General features: G+C 35.1%; 1 protein-coding gene across 2 annotated transcripts in view; it reads right to left on the bottom strand.

The window, feature by feature from the left end:
• Positions 1-18,066, bottom strand: part of UBE2Q2 (ubiquitin conjugating enzyme E2 Q2) — a 74,764-nt gene that overhangs the window by 25,028 nt on the left and 31,670 nt on the right. For both annotated transcript variants that reach the window (XM_051982431.1, XM_051982432.1), the window contains exons 2-5: positions 11,003-11,107; positions 8,265-8,369; positions 6,941-6,997; positions 4,829-4,969 (exon numbers count right to left, since the gene is read on the bottom strand). In XM_051982431.1, the coding sequence (XP_051838391.1) occupies positions 4,829-4,969; positions 6,941-6,997; positions 8,265-8,369; positions 11,003-11,107 (408 nt within the window). The remainder of the gene's footprint in view (positions 1-4,828; positions 4,970-6,940; positions 6,998-8,264; positions 8,370-11,002; positions 11,108-18,066) is intronic.

The following is an 18,066-nucleotide window of genomic DNA, read 5'->3' as shown; positions in this document are numbered from 1 at the left end:
ACATTTAAGGGTAAAGTGGTCAACATCTGTTCACTTATAGAAGGAATCTGCATGTTACATAATTGACACAAATCAAAGGTCTTTTATGACTTTGGATAAGTCACCTGGGCTTCATTTTCTCCAACTGTAAAATTCTTGATTCACTTGGCACTCCTGCCCTTCATGAGGATCAAAATTATTATGATGTGACAAAATTAACATGTCTAAAACTTGATTCTTCTAGTCTGTGAGAGCAGTGCTGCTTTCCCATTATTTGTACATTCACCCAGACTTTAGGACTGAGCCTGCTTCTAGGTAATCATTCTCCACCCCCAGTTTATACTCCATCTTGCCCCTTTATCATCCTGGTCCACATGCTAATAATTTTTGACTTAGATCACTGTGACAGACCATCAGCTCAGTCTCCCTCTTCCTCCTATCTACCATACTTCAGCCATCCTGAAGAACAATGGCCTTCAATGGAACATCTGTCTTCAACTTCCCAAAACCCCTTCCACAATTTCTCCCTCCTCTGCTTTTGCTCATGCTATGTCATATACCTTGAATGCCTTTACTTCCTCCTTGTCCAATCATTACCTTTTTACATTAAATGTTTGTTCTAAGGCCTAAATAAGATGCTATATTGTCTTTCCCCCATTCCTATAGTCTACTCTCTCTATAGCATTTTCTCCTCCCTCTAATTTAAGGACACTTAGATTTTCGATCATGCTTGTATCAGGTTTTAACTTGTACTATATTTGAGTATATTTTGCCACCATTCCAACAAGACTGTAATTTTCCAAAGACAAGGACTATGTATTATTTATGTCTGCCTCTTTCTTTGAGTGTAACCTAACAGTAGGCTCTGAACAAATGTCTGCTTTTACTTTTTAAACTTAAATACAAAATAAGAAAAGGAAAAAAACTGCCATCTGCACAGCAGAACATAAGGATTCAAAATATAAAGCAATAAATTTCCATTTCAAGAAAGCATATACAATAAATACTACACATTGTGTTCAGAGTTGTCCATCTTTGCTTCCTTGTAGGTTTTCTTTTGTTCTCTGCTGTGCACTTTTGATTTTATTTTTTGCTTTCCTTCCCTAGAATGCTAAAATTAAGCATGAAGACAAACATACACACATATGTGTGTATATACAGATATCTGTGTAGATACAGATATACATATATACATACTTATATAGATATCTATGACCATACATATAAACATAACATTCATTTGGGTAAGACCATACTATGTATGCTTCTAGTTGTCCTTTGTTTCTCTGTATAAGTTCAAATCTTTCCATATTTTTCTCAATCCATGACTCATCATTTTCTATATCACAGCAATATTATAACCTTATACTGTCTACTTATTTTAAATAGTCCGAAACAATTCTTATTAATATAGTTGGCGTATAGTGTAGTTTCTCCATTTTTCTCTTTTGCTTAAATCTATTTTAGCTTTAACTTTGTCTAAAATCATGATTACAGTCTGTTTTTACACAATAAATTCTATATCTGATCTTTATTTTATGTTTGTGTGTATTTCTCATTTTTGTAATGTTTCCTGAAAGCAACATACTGCTGAATTCAAATTTTCAATCTACTATTTGTTTCCATTTTATGGGAAATTCATTCCATTCATATCATGAGCTATATTTATTTGTTGCATATTTTCCTTCTTCCTATTTTCACTTGCTACTCTTCTCTCTCTATTCCTAGGTCTTCTCACTCCTCTACTTCTACCCATTATATTGCCCTATTTCTTAACCTATCCATTCCTCTAGGAATCCCTCTATTATCTTCTCTCACCCTGGCCTACTGCCCTCTTATTTCTGTCTGAATTAGAAGACTTTTATATCTTCAAGATACATATTCTTAACCCATTCCCAAAGAGAGCAAGATTTCAACACGACCCGTCCTCCCCTCACTAACTTCTTCTGTATCAATTTTTCCTTTTTTCCCCTCATTTGTATGAAATTAACTGCTCCATTTCATCTTTCTCAACAGTTTTTTTAAGAATCATTCTACCATACTCAGCTCAGCCTGTCTTTTTTTCAAAGTATCCATTAAAAAGTACCCATAAAAGAACTGATATTTTCATATAAAAGAAGTAAATCATCTGACTTTACTGAATCCTTTATAATTGGTCCTTAATATTCATATTTCTTCTGGATATTATATGTTAAATTTTCCCTTAAATTCTTTTGCTTTTGTTACAAATACCTAACAGTCTTTCAGATTATAAAGTATTCTTTTTTTTTTTTAAATTCAGGATTATACTTAACTTTGCTGGATATGTACCCTTGGTCATAACCTCAGTTCTTTTGCTCTACAAAATATTCCAAGACTTACAGTCCTTCAATGTAGTAGCTGCTAGGTCTTATGTAATCCTTATTGTAGCCTCATGATATTTAATTTTTTTTTTTTTGCTGCTTCCAATATTTTTTCCTTAGCCTGACAGCTTTGAAACTTGGCCATGATATTCCTTTTATGTTTTTCTCCTCTCTTTCAAGTGTTGATCAGTAGATATTTTTCTATTTCTGCATTGCCTTCTTGCTCTAGAACTTCAGGGTAATTTTCCTTGATAATTTCTTGTAATAGAGAGTATCAAGATTCTTTTTATAATCATAATCTCCAAGCACTCTACTCTTATTTCTCCTTGATCTGTTCTCTAAAGCAATTTCTTTTTTGATGAGATTCCCTTAACATTTTTTCATTCTTTTGATTTTAATATTTCTTTGTATCACAAAATGTCATTAACTTCCTTTTGTCCAATTCCAGTTTTCAAGGAATCATTTTCTTCTTTAAGTTGTTCGTTTTCGTTCTGTATTTCAACTTTGTTGACTTTATTTTCATAATTTGTTTTCTTGGATTGCTTTTTTTTCTTCTTCTAATTTTTCCTCAATCTCTTTTATTTGATTTTTAAATTCCTTTCAAAGTTCTCCTAAAAAAATCTTTCTGGGTTTGTGACTATATGATATATCCCACTGAAAAAGGAATAGTTTTTTTAGCCCCACTATATTCCTTTGAATATAAATCCTGACATTCTCTATCTCCATAGTAACTATCTTTGGTTTGGTTCTTTCTCCTTTGCTTACTCCCTCATTTTCATTTACTTACTTTCATTTTATTGTTAGCAGCTATTAATATGATCAAATTCTAGTCCCAAGGTTTGGAAAATAATGCCTAAAGTCTCAGGTCCTTTTTAATGTTATTTTCTGAGGTCTGTTTTGGAGCTTAACTATGGGCTCTCCTCTCCACTGCTAAGACACAGCTAGAACTCATGATCATACTATTCTATTCTGTATGAATTTATCTGATCGCTGCAAACTATAGCTGTCTTCTCTTCCCTGGAACTGAAACTAGGAACTCTTGTTCTCCTGCAAGTATCCATAGCCAAACAGAGTTCCTGCCCTTCTGGTAAGGCACTAACCAGATATGTAATAAGCAGCTTTCCCCTGGCAGTAGCAGCCCAGTATGGGATGCATTTGGTTAGCATAGCTGTGCTTGGCATTCCTCAACAATATTCTCTTACTCAGCCATCATACCCCTCCCCCCTTCCCCCCACTATCCCTTGAAATGAAAGTTTCTATCTAAGGATGAGGCTGCCTCCCAACTCCAGCTGCCCCCAGAGCTTGTAGTTTGTTGATTCTGAAGAGTTGGTGTGGAGGTGCTTATATTTCAGTGAAGCAGAACTTCTTCTCCTGGAGGTCAGGTCTTTCCTGGGCTTAGGTTGTCTTAAGAGAACTGCTTTACATTGACTTTTATTTCCACATTTCCTCTCAAGCAATGTTCTGCCTCTTTTGTAGAGGAAATTTGGAGAGCTAAAAGTTTTTTGACCCATGACTCCACCTTCCTTTATATCTTTGACTTTTACATTGCCTACATTTTCTCATTCCCCCTATTTTCTCCCCATTCCAGAAAGCTATGATGAATGTTTTAATGAATTAATAACCTGTGAAGAAAAATCAGACATATCAAAAAAAATTTAGGCTGATCTCTATCTATTCCTTATTAAAAGAAAAAATTCCTCATGCAAACAAACACACATGCATTATCCTTTCCCCTTGTTTTATTACTTGTGATATTGTAGTAGGCTAAGAGGTTGCCTCTCTCCCAGAACTCACCCTGACAGCCCATGTGTCAGATATCCTGTGTGAAAGTGTCTGTCCTGTGAATGTGACACCCCACGGAAGAATTGTCTGACGTTATTGGGAAGCTTTTTGATACTATTAAAATCTCATGTCTGAAGAAATAAACTTGAAGGTATAATTATTTAAACTCTTACGTAAACTAAGTCAAAACTAAACTCACAAAGAAAGGATTATAATGAAATTTTTATAAAAAGAAATGAATGAAAACAAAAGAACAAAATACTTAAAGGCACAAATTTCAGACAACTTACTTAGATGTAGAGGTACATCACACTAAACTCAAGTACCTACATGTGTGTATACATACATGTATATCTATATACACACCTCTAACATCTAATACACACACCTCTGTGTATTACATGATGTAGGTACGTAGAGAGTTGGCCTGAGAGGCATTTAGTCTTGAATTCAGGCCCTGCCTCTATTACTCCTTGTGTGACTCTGAGAAACTCTAAAGTCATGAGTTTCAGGGAAGGTGCCCACCTGTTGTGGTCACAACAGCTTTGTCCTCTCTATCCCTTGGAACTCTCCACATCAATAGAGACCTGACTCTGGTCCTTATTCCTACCACAAAAAGCATTTTTGTAAGCATACCTTTCTCTAATAACTAATATTTTATTGTCATTTTTCTCTCTCCCTCTCGCTAGTGTGTGAATGAAAATTTTAAATCTGCAAATACTCACATTGAGATGGTCTTGCCTCTGATTCTTCCTAATTTTCTCTAATATTGCCAGATTTTCTTTTTCAATGCCTTCATCCTCAGACTTCTTCCCATCAATAGGTTCTTCTTCCTTCATATCATAGTGATCTAAGTCTTCAATGTCCTTTAAGGAGACGGAAAATATTTTATTCAAGGTGGTTTTTAGACACATCCACTAGAAAAAAGACACTTTCATTTTGTGATTTTTTTTTTAAAGACAACTATCAGATTGTCTTTGGCTTTAATTTCTCACCAAAATATTTGTTTTCATTTCAGCTCAACTATTACCTTCTTTTATCCCTCTTTTTAAAAAGGAGATGAAAAAGGCTAGGAGTTTTAGAAAAATGGGGATAATGTATATTATTAGTGTTAAAAATGCATTGGTAACAAAACAAAAAAATTAGTACTTTCAAATCTAAGATTAAGAGGGACAAAAGGAATATGATGCCATGGGTATTGAGCTGGCTGTAAGCCAAGAAGTCTTGAATTCAAGCCCTGACTTTGATACTTCTCAGAGGATCTCAGAACCTCTGAAGCTATGAGTTTTAAAGAAGGTGCCTGCGTGTTTTGTTTGAGGCAGCTTTGTACTCTCTGTCCCTCAAGAGCTCCCTGAATCAATAAAAACCTGAGTCCAGTGCTTAACTCTACCAGTAACAAAGGGCACTTTTGTAAGCATGTCTCTCTATACTCTCTCACTGCCTTACCTCATCTTTCCATGAGCTACTCTCAGTTCCATCATGTGACTCCTGAATGTAGACCCACTGTATTTCTTCTCCATACCCTCAGTCTACAACTCTCCTGAAATTTCTTTGAGACTATCACCAACCTTCTTTCTCACCTATCAGCAGTCTCCTACATCCTCCTCCTGCTAAACTATTCTCCTCTGTTGCTGTTCATCGGCTCTTTTGCCTCACTCTCTTGCCTCTTCAGTTCCCCTCCACCCTCCTGGTATAGACTTCATTCTATAACTGCACTCACTAAATGCTCTGTAGAAGCACTGATATTCCCACAGCTCAGCCCTTGTCTGCTGCTCTTTTCTCTCTCTCTGTATATAGATCACCTTTAAGCATCTCCCAACATCCCATCATTCTCAATATACTGGAAGATCTATCAATCATCTTCCTCCCAACCCCTCCTTCCCAGCTTCTCCATTTCTTTCAATGAAACTCTTGTCTACTAGGTTCAAAATCCTGGATATTGGCAAGTAAAAACAGAAGAGAGGCAAAGATGGCATTAATGATCAGGTCTCATTTACTTTTCTTTTGGGCTATTTAAATCATTCCCTCTGCTTTCTTATTGCCAGCATCTTAGTCCTTCATGCTTAAATAGTGCAAATACTTAAAATACTGAAAATATTTTCCTAAGTAGTTTCTTTATCTCTAGCATCCCTTATTTCAATCTATTAGGTTGACCAACATAAAATGATTCTGCCTAAAACATCACTTTCAGACATTACACCCTGGCTCAAGAATGTCCTTATTACCCATCAGATCAAGTTGAAATTCCTCAGTCAGTTATTTGAAGTTTTTTGTCAACTCAAGCAGTCACCAAGCATTTACAGAGCACCTATTAAGTGTCAAGCCCTGCACTATGTTCAAACAAGATATACACAGAATAAGGATCTCAGAGGAAAGATACTAAGACAAAGAAAGCCTGGGACATGCATCTTGCAAAAGTCAGGACTTATCTCACTTGGAGGAAGCCAGAAAGCAGTGATGAGGAGGGTCGGCACTTATGTTACTGGCACTTATGTTATAGCTGGGACAAGAGATATAAATAGCAAGCCAGGAGAGATGTATCAAGAGGGGTGTGATTACTATCTCCATGTTATAGATGAGGAACTGAAGCATATAGATTAAGTACCTAGTCCAGAATTACCAAACTAGTAAGAAAGGGGGAAGCTGCTTTTCCTGACTCCAAGTCTAGTGTTTTGTGCATTATGATGCCATCTAGCTGCCAATTGGGAAGAAATGATTACTATTAGGTGATCAAAACAGGTTAAAGGAGCATTTCCATTTTTAAATATAGAATGAACACAGACATTTATTAATAAGATGATTAACAAAATGGTGTGCTTTCTGTATAAAATACCTACTTCACCCATATCTTCTTCATCTTCTTCTTCTGAAGTAACTTCATCAGTTGTCCCATTCTGAAACACATAGACATTTCAAAAATTATTGCATTCTTCCATTATATCCTACATTAAACCAAGCAACCACTGAGCATGAGAAAGTTTAGATATTGCTTCAGTTACAGATTCTCAATAACATTGTTTCAGACATCATTTAAACAAATAATACAAATTTCATTGAATTAATTTTTAAAGCTCAGTTTTGATTTATATATATAAAACCAGCTTTTACAAAACACTATTAAAAAAAAACTATTATCTTCAGCATAATATTATTAGATGCTTTGGGAATAAACAATAAGGAAAAATGACTATTCAAATTAAGAAAAAAAAAAATCCACATCAGCTGCCAGAAAAAAACTCTAATATGCTATCTAGCCTTTTCATTTACTTCAAAAAAATTCCATTCAGATATAATTCTTATGATTTTCTTTAAAGAACCAAAAATCACAAAAATTTCTAATTTACTAACTCTTAAATATCCTAATTTTTCTCTGAAATATCAATATTTTTCAGAATTTTTCCAATGCTTTAAAATTATATTCAAAAGAATCTCATTTGTTATTTTAATTTATAGCTGGATAAAGTCTTCCCAAAGCTAGTTTATTTCCACTTGAAACTTTTTATAATGTGTATTTTAGTTTACAGACTTGTATTTCCCTTAATTACAAACATCCTAAGAGTTTCATAGATGGAAGGAACCTTACTTGGAACTCTGTTATCTATCTAGCCCTGTGTCATTTTATAGGAGAAAACACTTGGAACCCAGAAGAGTTAACTAACTTGCCAAAGCTGGTTAATTCAAAGAATTACATTTAACAATGTAAGACCAACATTTTCCTAACAAGAAATAATTATTCTCTAAAAATTCATGCTACTTAGAGAACCTTAACTCAGAATGAAAGGATTTGGTAAGCAGGTGAAACTGAACATTCTTTTAAGTCACTTTAGAAGCTGGAAATGTAAGAGATTTAAACACAATTAGGGAAAGAAAATACTAATCTTCCAATTATTCAGAGGAGGGTTTTTTTTTTTTTTTGCCTGAAAAATCTGAGATTGCAAAAATTGTGGAGATTCTAATCAAGGGCTAGGATAAAAATAACCTCATCATTATTCTAAAAAAGGGTAATTCTTCAGTACTTATAAACAGGAATATAAATCCAGGAAGAAAAATCTATGCAAGTCAGTCTACCAAGTCATATTCAAAACACATCAATGCAAGCTTTGCTGGAGAGATCAATGTGTTTCCCTTTAGATTCTGAATCCTCAATGAATAGGAATTTACCTGACCCGAAGGCAGTGGCTGATCAAGCATCTCGACATCAGGATGCTGTGGGAGGTTGTATAATCTGCAGAGGTCACAGATTAACCGCTTCAGTTGCTGAAGAAGCTAGGAAAACATTTTGGCAAATCAGTGTTAGAATTTTTTGGGAAAAAATCCTTGGAAAAATTTAATACTTTTCTGATAAAAGTCCAACACTACTTCAACAGAAATTGTTCTCTTTCATCACTAACATGATTGGTCAAATATTAATTCAACTTCTTTAAATAGATAAAAGAAAATGATCTTTAATAATATTTTCTTAGGGTTAACTAGAGAAGGCTACTATCTATCTATCTATCTATCTATATCTATCTATCTATCTATCTATATATGGACTTTGCTCTAAAAGATATGATGAATTACATGAAATATAACAAAAAGAGGAGAAAAAAAGAGAAGAATTGAGAAAAAAAATTTCTGGATTAGAGACTCTTTCTTAAGTCTTTTTTTCTGTCTTGGATCACACTTTGGCAATCTACTCAAGCCTAGGACTCCTCCTAAGAATCTTATTTTTAAATGAAGACAAATTTCTTTTTTTCATTCAAATCCACAAGCCTCCCTTGAAATTTTAACCCCTGCTCTAGGTAACACCCAGCTTAACTCCTGATTTTTTCCTGTTAAAAAAAAAAAAAAAAATCAGTTAACAGTATATTACTGCAAGATTAAGCTATAGGTAGTGTTTTATGACAGTTTAATGGAATTTACGTCTATTTTAATAAAACTACTGAAAGATTGTTTATATATCAAATACTTTTGTTGTGAAAATTTTAGTGACATATTGTGTTATTGCAACGCATCACACACATATACCCAACATACTCCCAGCTTAATCAGGCTGCCTTCTGATCCACATCATATCCTTCATTGTAGATGTATGAGACTGCCCTGGGCCCTCTAAACCATCCCACTGGATCAGTTCCCATAGGGTTAATGATTAAATCTATGCAGATGAACTTTAAATTTAAAAATCCAGTTCAGTCTCCTGAGTCTAGGTAGACATTTCCAATTGTCTACTGATATTTAAAACTGGTATCTTAGAGACATCTCAAATTCAAAGTCTGAAACTGAATTCATCTATTCCTGCAAACCTACCCCTGCTCTCTGTTTCCCTATATCTGCCACCACATCCAGTCACCCAGATCCCTTGACCCTTCATTGTGCCTTACCTGACAAGAGTCAATCGGATACTAATTTTTAGCCATTCTATCTTTTACAATCCACTTCTTCTCTACTCGAGAACCACCCTGAATGACCTCCTAATTGGTCTCCCTGATCCAACTCTCTTCTCTCCAATCTGTTCTCCACAATGCTGTCAAAAGGATGACCATATGGAGGTCTGGCAATGTCCTTACCCCCTGTGATAAAATTCCTGTGGCTCCCGTGTTTAGCAAAGTGTTTAGTGTTTAGCATCAAATACAAACATTTCTGGCTTTTAAAACCCTTTTACAAAATAAGGCTATCTTTCCAATCTGATATATTTTTCACCTTTCCAAACACCACAGTTCAGGTTAACTAGCCTTATTGCTATTTCTTATCTGTGACAAGGCAGACCTCTCATCTCTTTGCCTCCATACTGATTGTTTCCAGGTAGAAAGTTCCCTTACCTCACTTTCACTGCTTAGATTTGCTTGTTTTCCTAAAATGCTGGGTCATACACCACCTTTTACATGAAGCCTTTCTAGATCCTCTGTTCTCTCAGCCTGTCCCTCATATTTATTTCGTATATATTTTTTTCTAATTTAATGGGCATTGAGTTCTTGGCAGAACATATGGTGCCTGAGGAGAGGAATGATTCTGTTTCTTGTCTTTATATTATGTGTGTGCATGTACATATAAACACGCATATACTCGTTGTTGACTGAACGCAGAAGTCAGTCAACTGATAATCATGCAACTTTACATTTTTCAAATATTCTCCAAAATCAGTACTAAGGCTGTCCAATGCTTTTTCTCCTGAGTTTTGATAACAGTAAAAAGTTATTCTCATGGACAAAACTACTATGATAGTACAACTATTCTTCTTGTTCTACTTCAAATAAAATATTTAAAAAACCCACTACTAAGAATTACAATTACCACTTTTACAAAGCAAAGAGCCATCCCTTAATTATATCTCTTGCAAATCCAAATTTTTATCAGATTTTCTTAAAGCAAAGTACTTTTGCATTTAATCTCCATATGTACAAGGCTCTGTACAAATCAAATTAAATATATATGGCTTCTGACCTGTAAGAGTCTGTAATTTGCAAATATAAGATCAAATAGATGATAAAATTACTTTAGAGGATATCTATATTTCATCTCTATTACATCCAAGTTTATTTTTTGTGGTTTAAAACATGGTCATTGTGAATGCCTGAATGGCTTCAGAAGTTAAAGGGTAGAGACTAAAGATAAGAAACTTATTTAATTACATAAAACATGAAGGATCTTGAGGAAGAAGATCTTAGGTCAAGGCCCATAGTCAGAGAATTACATAACAGGGCCAGAATCCTCCCTTCTCTTCCTTTTGCTTAAACTCTCTGGATAGCAAAGTAAAAGGAGAAGGTTCTGACCAAAGTCTAAAGATAAGCAAAGGCTGATTGGCCAGTCCCCCCAGGGTAAATCAACCATGCTCATAGACCATTGTAACTCTTAACATGTACAGAGAAGCATTCTATTAATGATGAATAGAGAAATTACTAAGTTTGGGTTCTCACCAAGGTATTGCTCTTTTTAATGTCTTCAAGACGTTCCAGAACTGATGCCAAATTTGGGTCATCCGATTCCACAAACCATATTGGTGATGAAGAAGGATAGGATTCCTATTATAGAAAGATTTGCAATTAATATATTTGGCTACATCCTGATCATGGGATTCAATTAAACTCTAACACCCTTAAATTAGGAGAGGGGTCAATATAAGCAGATGAGAACCCTCAAAGAAGGGCTCTTCATAATGGCAACACACTGAAGCTTCTTTACCACCACAAATGTCCTTGATCAATTAGCTCTGGTCTTTAACACTGAACAAATACTAATGATGTAGTGGGGACACCAAATGATGAGACTGATACTCAGGCACCAAATGTTGGGATTTGGCCATGTGACAAATTCACAATGGCCAATCTCATTGGTAAAAGATAGATTTACTTAGAAGAGTTTACAAAATTAAGAGATACAAGAGACACCAGGAATGGTAAATATGAAATAGAGTTGGGAGAGCACACAGTCAGATACCGTGAGGTACGGTGGGTAGATGAGAGGAAAGACATCGTGAGCCATGGCAGATGGCTGAGAAGAAAGACACCACAAAGCAGAACCCCTTGGGGGGCTAACCCCAAAGAAGTTCAGCAAAGATGGCACGGGCCATGAACAGATTTATAGGGGAAATTTAACCTCACGGGTTTGACACAACTTGGATTTCTCACTAGACACAGAAAGGTGGGATTCCCCAAGACCTCTACTAAGGATGGACTATAAGGTAGAAATGATCCCTATTAATGCCTTGCCCTACTTGCCTCAAGGAGTAATTTTATCAGTACTTCAGTTTTTCTCTGCCAACTCCACCCAATTACTTTAGGACCTCATCACTCACTACACCACTGTCAGGGTGCTTCAGAAGCAGTAATTTTTTTCCTTGACGAACATCAAATGGCACATTTTGCCACGTATTGGTCTTTTAAAACAAACAGGAGAATGTAACCATAGAAACAGTGTTTTACGGTAGTATAATTTTTTTACATCAAAAGGCCTGTGAGAGACATGAGGTCACAAGCCTCTCTCCTTTACTGGGCAGATGGTGCGAACTTCCATGAACATTAAAAATCCATCTTTCCAACTCTTAAATACCTTACCAAAGCTGGAGCTTTCATATCTCTAGAAGAATATAATGAATTCCCCAAAATGAAGAAATACTATGACAGACTTCAAAATTGAATCTGCAGCAGACTTACATTAATTGTGCTGCTTTTCATCTTTTAGATGAACCGTTTTAAAAAAAAAAAAGTTCAGTCTGAGAAAGGTCTATTTGGAATTATTTTTTTAAGTTGTAGGTATACTTGGGATTTTTTAACTACTCTACTCCAGATGCAGAAATGTGATACTAATCTTTCTGTACACTTTCAGAAAATAAACAATTAGCAAGAGATAGTTTAACTGACATTTTCGTGGGTGAAGGGAAGAACTAATCCTAATCCTAATTATCCTTATTTTCTCCCAATCCAATAACATTTTCCCATTCTACTTAAAACTCTAGGGGAAAAGCTGTAGCTTTCAGAAAGTGAGAAAGTATTTAAAAGTAAAATTGTGGTGATCTAGTTCAGATGGATCTGAATCGGTCCCTGTTCGGGCACCAAAATGTTGTGATCTTTTTCTTCTCAAAAAGCAGCCAGTTGATAAAAGTTCAGATCTTTTATTATCTCCAATATAGCCCGGTTAGCTTAGAGGCCTATCTCTCTGCTTGGTTCCAAGAGCTCTTGCCGCTTTGTCCTTTGCTTCTGCCTCTGCTTTCTTCAGCCTCCAGAGCCAGTACCAAGTTGAATCTGTCTTGCCTTGAAGAGAGGGCTTCTGGCATAATTCTGCTGAAATCCCGACTTGTAGCTTCTTCACTCTGAAGAACTTCCTTGACTGGCCCATTGAAGCTCTATTTATGCTCCCAAAGAGTTTCAAGGGAGGTGTGAACTCATTGAACTCCAATGAGTAAAGGTGTGAACACAAGCCTTGTATTAATTAGTTCTACTTAGTACCTTGTTTCAGGTTCTGCCCAAAACATCTTCTTGTAAGATTAGATCAACTCTAATTAGTTAGCAGTTAGTAAGGATTCCAACATAAAATAAATGTTTAGCAAGAAAACTTTGATAATACCTACATTAAGAACTGCAAACAGCCTCTGAGCAATCCCACCCTGAATCTATCAATAAGCATAAACCAGGCTGAAGATGCCAATTAAAAAGGAAGACAATAAAAACACAACAAGGTAAATGGAAAGATTTGGGGGGATTAAAAACAAATAGGGGCAGCTAGATGGCGCAGTGGATAAAACACCAGCCCTGAAGTCAGGACCACCTGAGTTCAAATCTGGCCTCAGACACAACACTTCCTAGCTGTGTGACCTTGGGCAAAAGAGGAGAGGAGAAGAAAGGGAAAGGAAAAGGAAAAGGGAAAAGGAAAAGGAAAAGGAAAAGGAAAAGGGAAAGGAAAAGGAAAAGGAAAAGGAAAAGGGAAAGGAAAAGGAAAAGGAAAAGGAAAAGGGAAAGGAAAGGAAAGGAAAGGGAAGGAAGGAAGGAAGGAAGGAAGAAAGGGAGGAAGGAACTAAAAGCTATTTAAATATAAAGACCAAATTTAGTAGTGAAGGAGGTATGACATATAACACCAATGCTTACACTTTGTTCATGTGCTTACTTTTACTAAACAGTTTTTTGAGTGCTCCCTTTTGAGTCCACCCTTTGGGTATTAGAAGAGAAAAGAGAGATAAGTTGAAGGATGAAGATTAATCATTCAACAAGCATTTATTATGTGCCAGGTACTGAGCTAAGTGCCAGGGATAAAAGGGAAGGTCAAAAAATTCATCAAACAAAAAAAACAGACCAGATTCTCAAGGAGCTTACATTTTAACAAAGGAGACAATATACAAATACTAACAACACAGGATAATACGTGTGTGTGTGTGTGTGTGTGTGTATGGTAGTTTCAGAGTAAAGGCAAGGTTCTCAATACATTTGCATATACACACATATAGTATTTATTATTATTTTTTTAAAGATGTAAAATTAATATTTACCACAGGGAATGACCTTATTACAATCTGATCTGATTCTATATAGTTATTCTTTGGGGAATTGAATTTGAACTACTTCCTCCAACAAACTTTGTTATAACAAATATAACGTAAGAAAACAGCTTCTTCTTGTTTAATATGTTCAATGACATTTGACAATAAAGCCTACTTCATCTTGTAGATGAAAAAAATTTGTGGAATTTTACAACAACAAAAAAAGAGTCAATATGGCATCTGAATCTCATTTAAGGAGGTTATACCCCATTTATCTTAAAACAAAGATGGCCAGATGATTCATAGGATATTTATCATTTCCAAATTTTCAATAAACTCTCACAATGATCCAAACCTTTTGACAGAACATAATAAAAATAAATTATGTCTTCTTGAGACTTATTTTCTCAGTTTATAATGACAATTTTGACATTAAGACAGTTTCTACATTAAGCAAAATTATAATGTCGATGTTACTCTTCTGTACTGGAAACAATCCAATCCATATTAAAAGAATCACCACAAGGAAGTAAGATCAGATGCTATCTAAGTGCATAATACTATGTTAAGGTTCCATTTTAATCATCTCTATGCCAAAGGATGTTGGTAGCATTAGTAATAACTCACACTGATAGAATTTAAAGGGTTGGAATACACTTTAGAAATATTATCTAAAGAAATATAATTCTCACAATAACCCAGGGATAAGTGCTAATATTTTCTCCGTTTTAGAAATGAGTAAATACAGGTTCAAGAGCAGGAGCCCACTGCTAATGAGTGAATGGTGGTGGGGGCTTTCAAACTATTCTTATTGATACAGTCCAGCCATGGGAGTGGCACCTAACTTTTCTAAGAAGGCTAAGTATTTAAATGGTACTTAGATATTTGTTGAGATGAAGGTCTCATCATTGAAGGTAATCAATTTCAATGTGAGTCCAGCTCCCTAACAAAAGATTAGAAAGGCCAACTAAGTAATTCTTTTGAGGCCTGGAGAGACTTACATGAACTGATGCTGAGTGAAATGAGCAGGACCAGGAGATCATTATATACTTCAACAATAATACTATATGATGATCAATTCTGATGGACGTAGCCCTCTCAACAATGAGATGAACCAAATCAGTTCCAAAAGAGCAGTAATGAACTGAACCAGCTACACCCAGCGAAAGAATTCTGGGAGATGACTATGAACCACTACATAGAATTCCCAACCCCTCTATTTTTGTCCGCCTGCACTTTTGATTTCCTTCACAAACTAATTGTACACTATTTCAAAATCTGATTCTTTTTGTACAGCAAAATAACTATTCGGACATGTATACATATATTATATTTAACTTATACTTTAACATATTTAATATGTATTGGTCAATCTGCCATCTGGGGGAAGGGGTGGAGGGAAGGAGGGGAAAAGTTGGAACAAAAGGTTTTGCAATTGTCAATGCTGAATAGTTACCCATGCATTTTTCTTGTAAATAAAAAGCTATTTAAAAAAATAATTCTTTTGGCGACTCCCTTTGTGGCATGTGTGGTGGATACCCAGCAACAGCAGGCTGGCTGGCTGGGTGCTTCTGCAAACATTTTCCTGAGCTACCTACAGCCCCTTCCAGTTCTAAAGCAAAGCTAGGCTATATTCAGCACTCCAAACCACAGAAGTCCACTTTGTTTTTCCAACTCATGCTTACTCTCATATTCTATCTATATCTTTAACTCCTTTTTCTTTGCTCACAAAAAGGAAGAAGGGCTGAACATACACCAAAAACTGGAAAGCAGTCTGGCAGAAAATAAATCCAGATCAATTATCTTAAGTACCAAAGGGATGCACCTAATTATAAAAGATCACATCAAAAACAAATTAGAGGAACAGGGAAGAAGTATTTTTCACAACTCTGTTGTGAAAGTTCTTGACCAAGGATTAGAGGGAATCAGAGAAAACAGACAATTCTGAGTACATAAATTTGAAAAAAAGAATTGCTCAAATAAAATAAATGCAGTTAAAATGAAAAGAGAAACAGGTGAGAAACCATCTTTGCAGCATGGATTCTCAGATAAACAGAGAACTGACTCAAATACATAAAAGCCAATCCCTACTTCCAAAAAGAAAAGCAAGTTATCAACAATCATATGGAAAAATGTACCAGATCACTCCTAGGAGACATACAAATTAAAGCAACTCTGAGGTTCTCTACCTGATATTAATCAGATTGGCAAAGATGACAAAAAGAGAAAAAACCAATTGTTGGAGGGGATGTGAGAGACAGAGATGCTAATGTGTTGTTGGAGCTTTCTTTAAAATGGTCCAAGGCAATTTGGAATTATACTACAAAAATCACTGAATCACTGCTCAAGACCCAGCAATGCTAATATACCCCAAGAAAATCAAGAAAAGAAGGGGAAAGGCCCCTTATGTACAAAAATACTAAGAGCAGTACTTTTTCTTGTAGCAGGATTTGAAAACTAAAGAGGTGTCCATCAGAAATGGATAAACGAATTATGACTTCAATATGTATTGGTAAAGTGCTACAGGTTAAGAAATAAGGAAGAAAATGTTTTAGAAAATCCTGGCAATACTCGCATGAACACGGAATGAAATAAGCAGAAATAGGAGAATAATTTATACAATAATCATAGTACTATAAGGGAAAATCAACTTTTTAAAGCTTAAAAATTCTAACCACAGAAATGGTCAACCATGACTCCAGAAGATGGATAACAAGATGCATGACTATCTCTGGAGAATAATGGACTAGAGACATGGTTTTCAGAGGTGGCCAATGTATGGATTTGTTTTGTTTAATTTTGTTTATTCATTAAAAGAGAGAGCTTATTATCTGTGGAAATGGGAAAGAAAAAAAGTACTAGTGATAGCAATGCCAAAAAAGAAGAGTGTTGAAAATAATGCACAGAAGGGAACAAACGTTCTGAGGATAATATAAACAGTCAGCTGTGGAACTAACAGGCTGATTTATAATACTAATTTTTAAAACCATGTTTTCTCTGAATTAAGAATGGTTTCATATACAATACTTTTTTCTTGTTCTCCTTTTTACATAGAAATGTTTATTGATATCTGAAATTCAGAATAAAAATAAAATCCTGAAAAATTTAAAGGGATGCCTCCTTTCCCCATTGTTTATTTGATATAATTTTAGAAATACTAGAGACAATAAAATGAGAAAAAAACTATTTACTTGGAAAACCTCAGAGGATCAGGAAAGAAATTAAGATAATCTTAATTAATTGGAACCAAAGTCAAGAATCTCAAAGAAACATGAATATCTATTTAGAGTTGGAAGGGTCCTTTAAAGCCTTCTAGTCCATCCTCTTGCATTTTATAGATTAGGAAAACTAGAATTTAGGCAGAGAAGTTACCTAAAGATACATGAGTATTAAGTAGCATAAGCAGAAAGGATTTGAACTAAGGTCTTTGGACTCCAACGACGACTCTTTTCACACTATACTGAACACTAACCCCTTGGCAAGGGCATTAAAGGTAATTTAGTAGGCTTGATTTAGCACAAAGTTAATTAGTAGGCTCAGTCTTCCAACTTCAAAATCCTGTTTACTTTTGAATTCAAAGTAACTTGAATGCAAATGCAATTCCAGGAAGATGAGAAACTAGACAATTAGAGAAGCAGGGGTGTTCTGATCAATGAGTACCAGAATACTAATGTAGGAAGATTTCAAAACTACAATAAATTGTAATTAAAATTTTGAATTTAGGAATGGAGTTGGGAGGAGGGGATCAATAGAAGAAATACTACTTATATACCTCTTGTATACATTCACCCTAACAGGACTCCAAAAAAGCTACTCTGAGCTAACAACCCATATTTCCAAGTAAAGGTTACTTTAAGTCAATCTTTCCTGACAAAAACCCAAGCATGGCTATATCTTTAATTTACTTTAGGTGACTAAGCACTAAATACATTTTAAAAAAGAAAAAGCCAAACTTGCACATACTGTTACACCTTGAATATTCTTTTCATTTGAAGAACTCCATAAATTAGC

The sequence above is a fragment of the Antechinus flavipes genome, chromosome 2 (genome assembly GCF_016432865.1).
Source record: "Antechinus flavipes isolate AdamAnt ecotype Samford, QLD, Australia chromosome 2, AdamAnt_v2, whole genome shotgun sequence".
NCBI lineage: Eukaryota > Metazoa > Chordata > Mammalia > Dasyuromorphia > Dasyuridae > Antechinus > Antechinus flavipes.
This window is presented reverse-complemented; position numbering and strand designations above follow the sequence as displayed.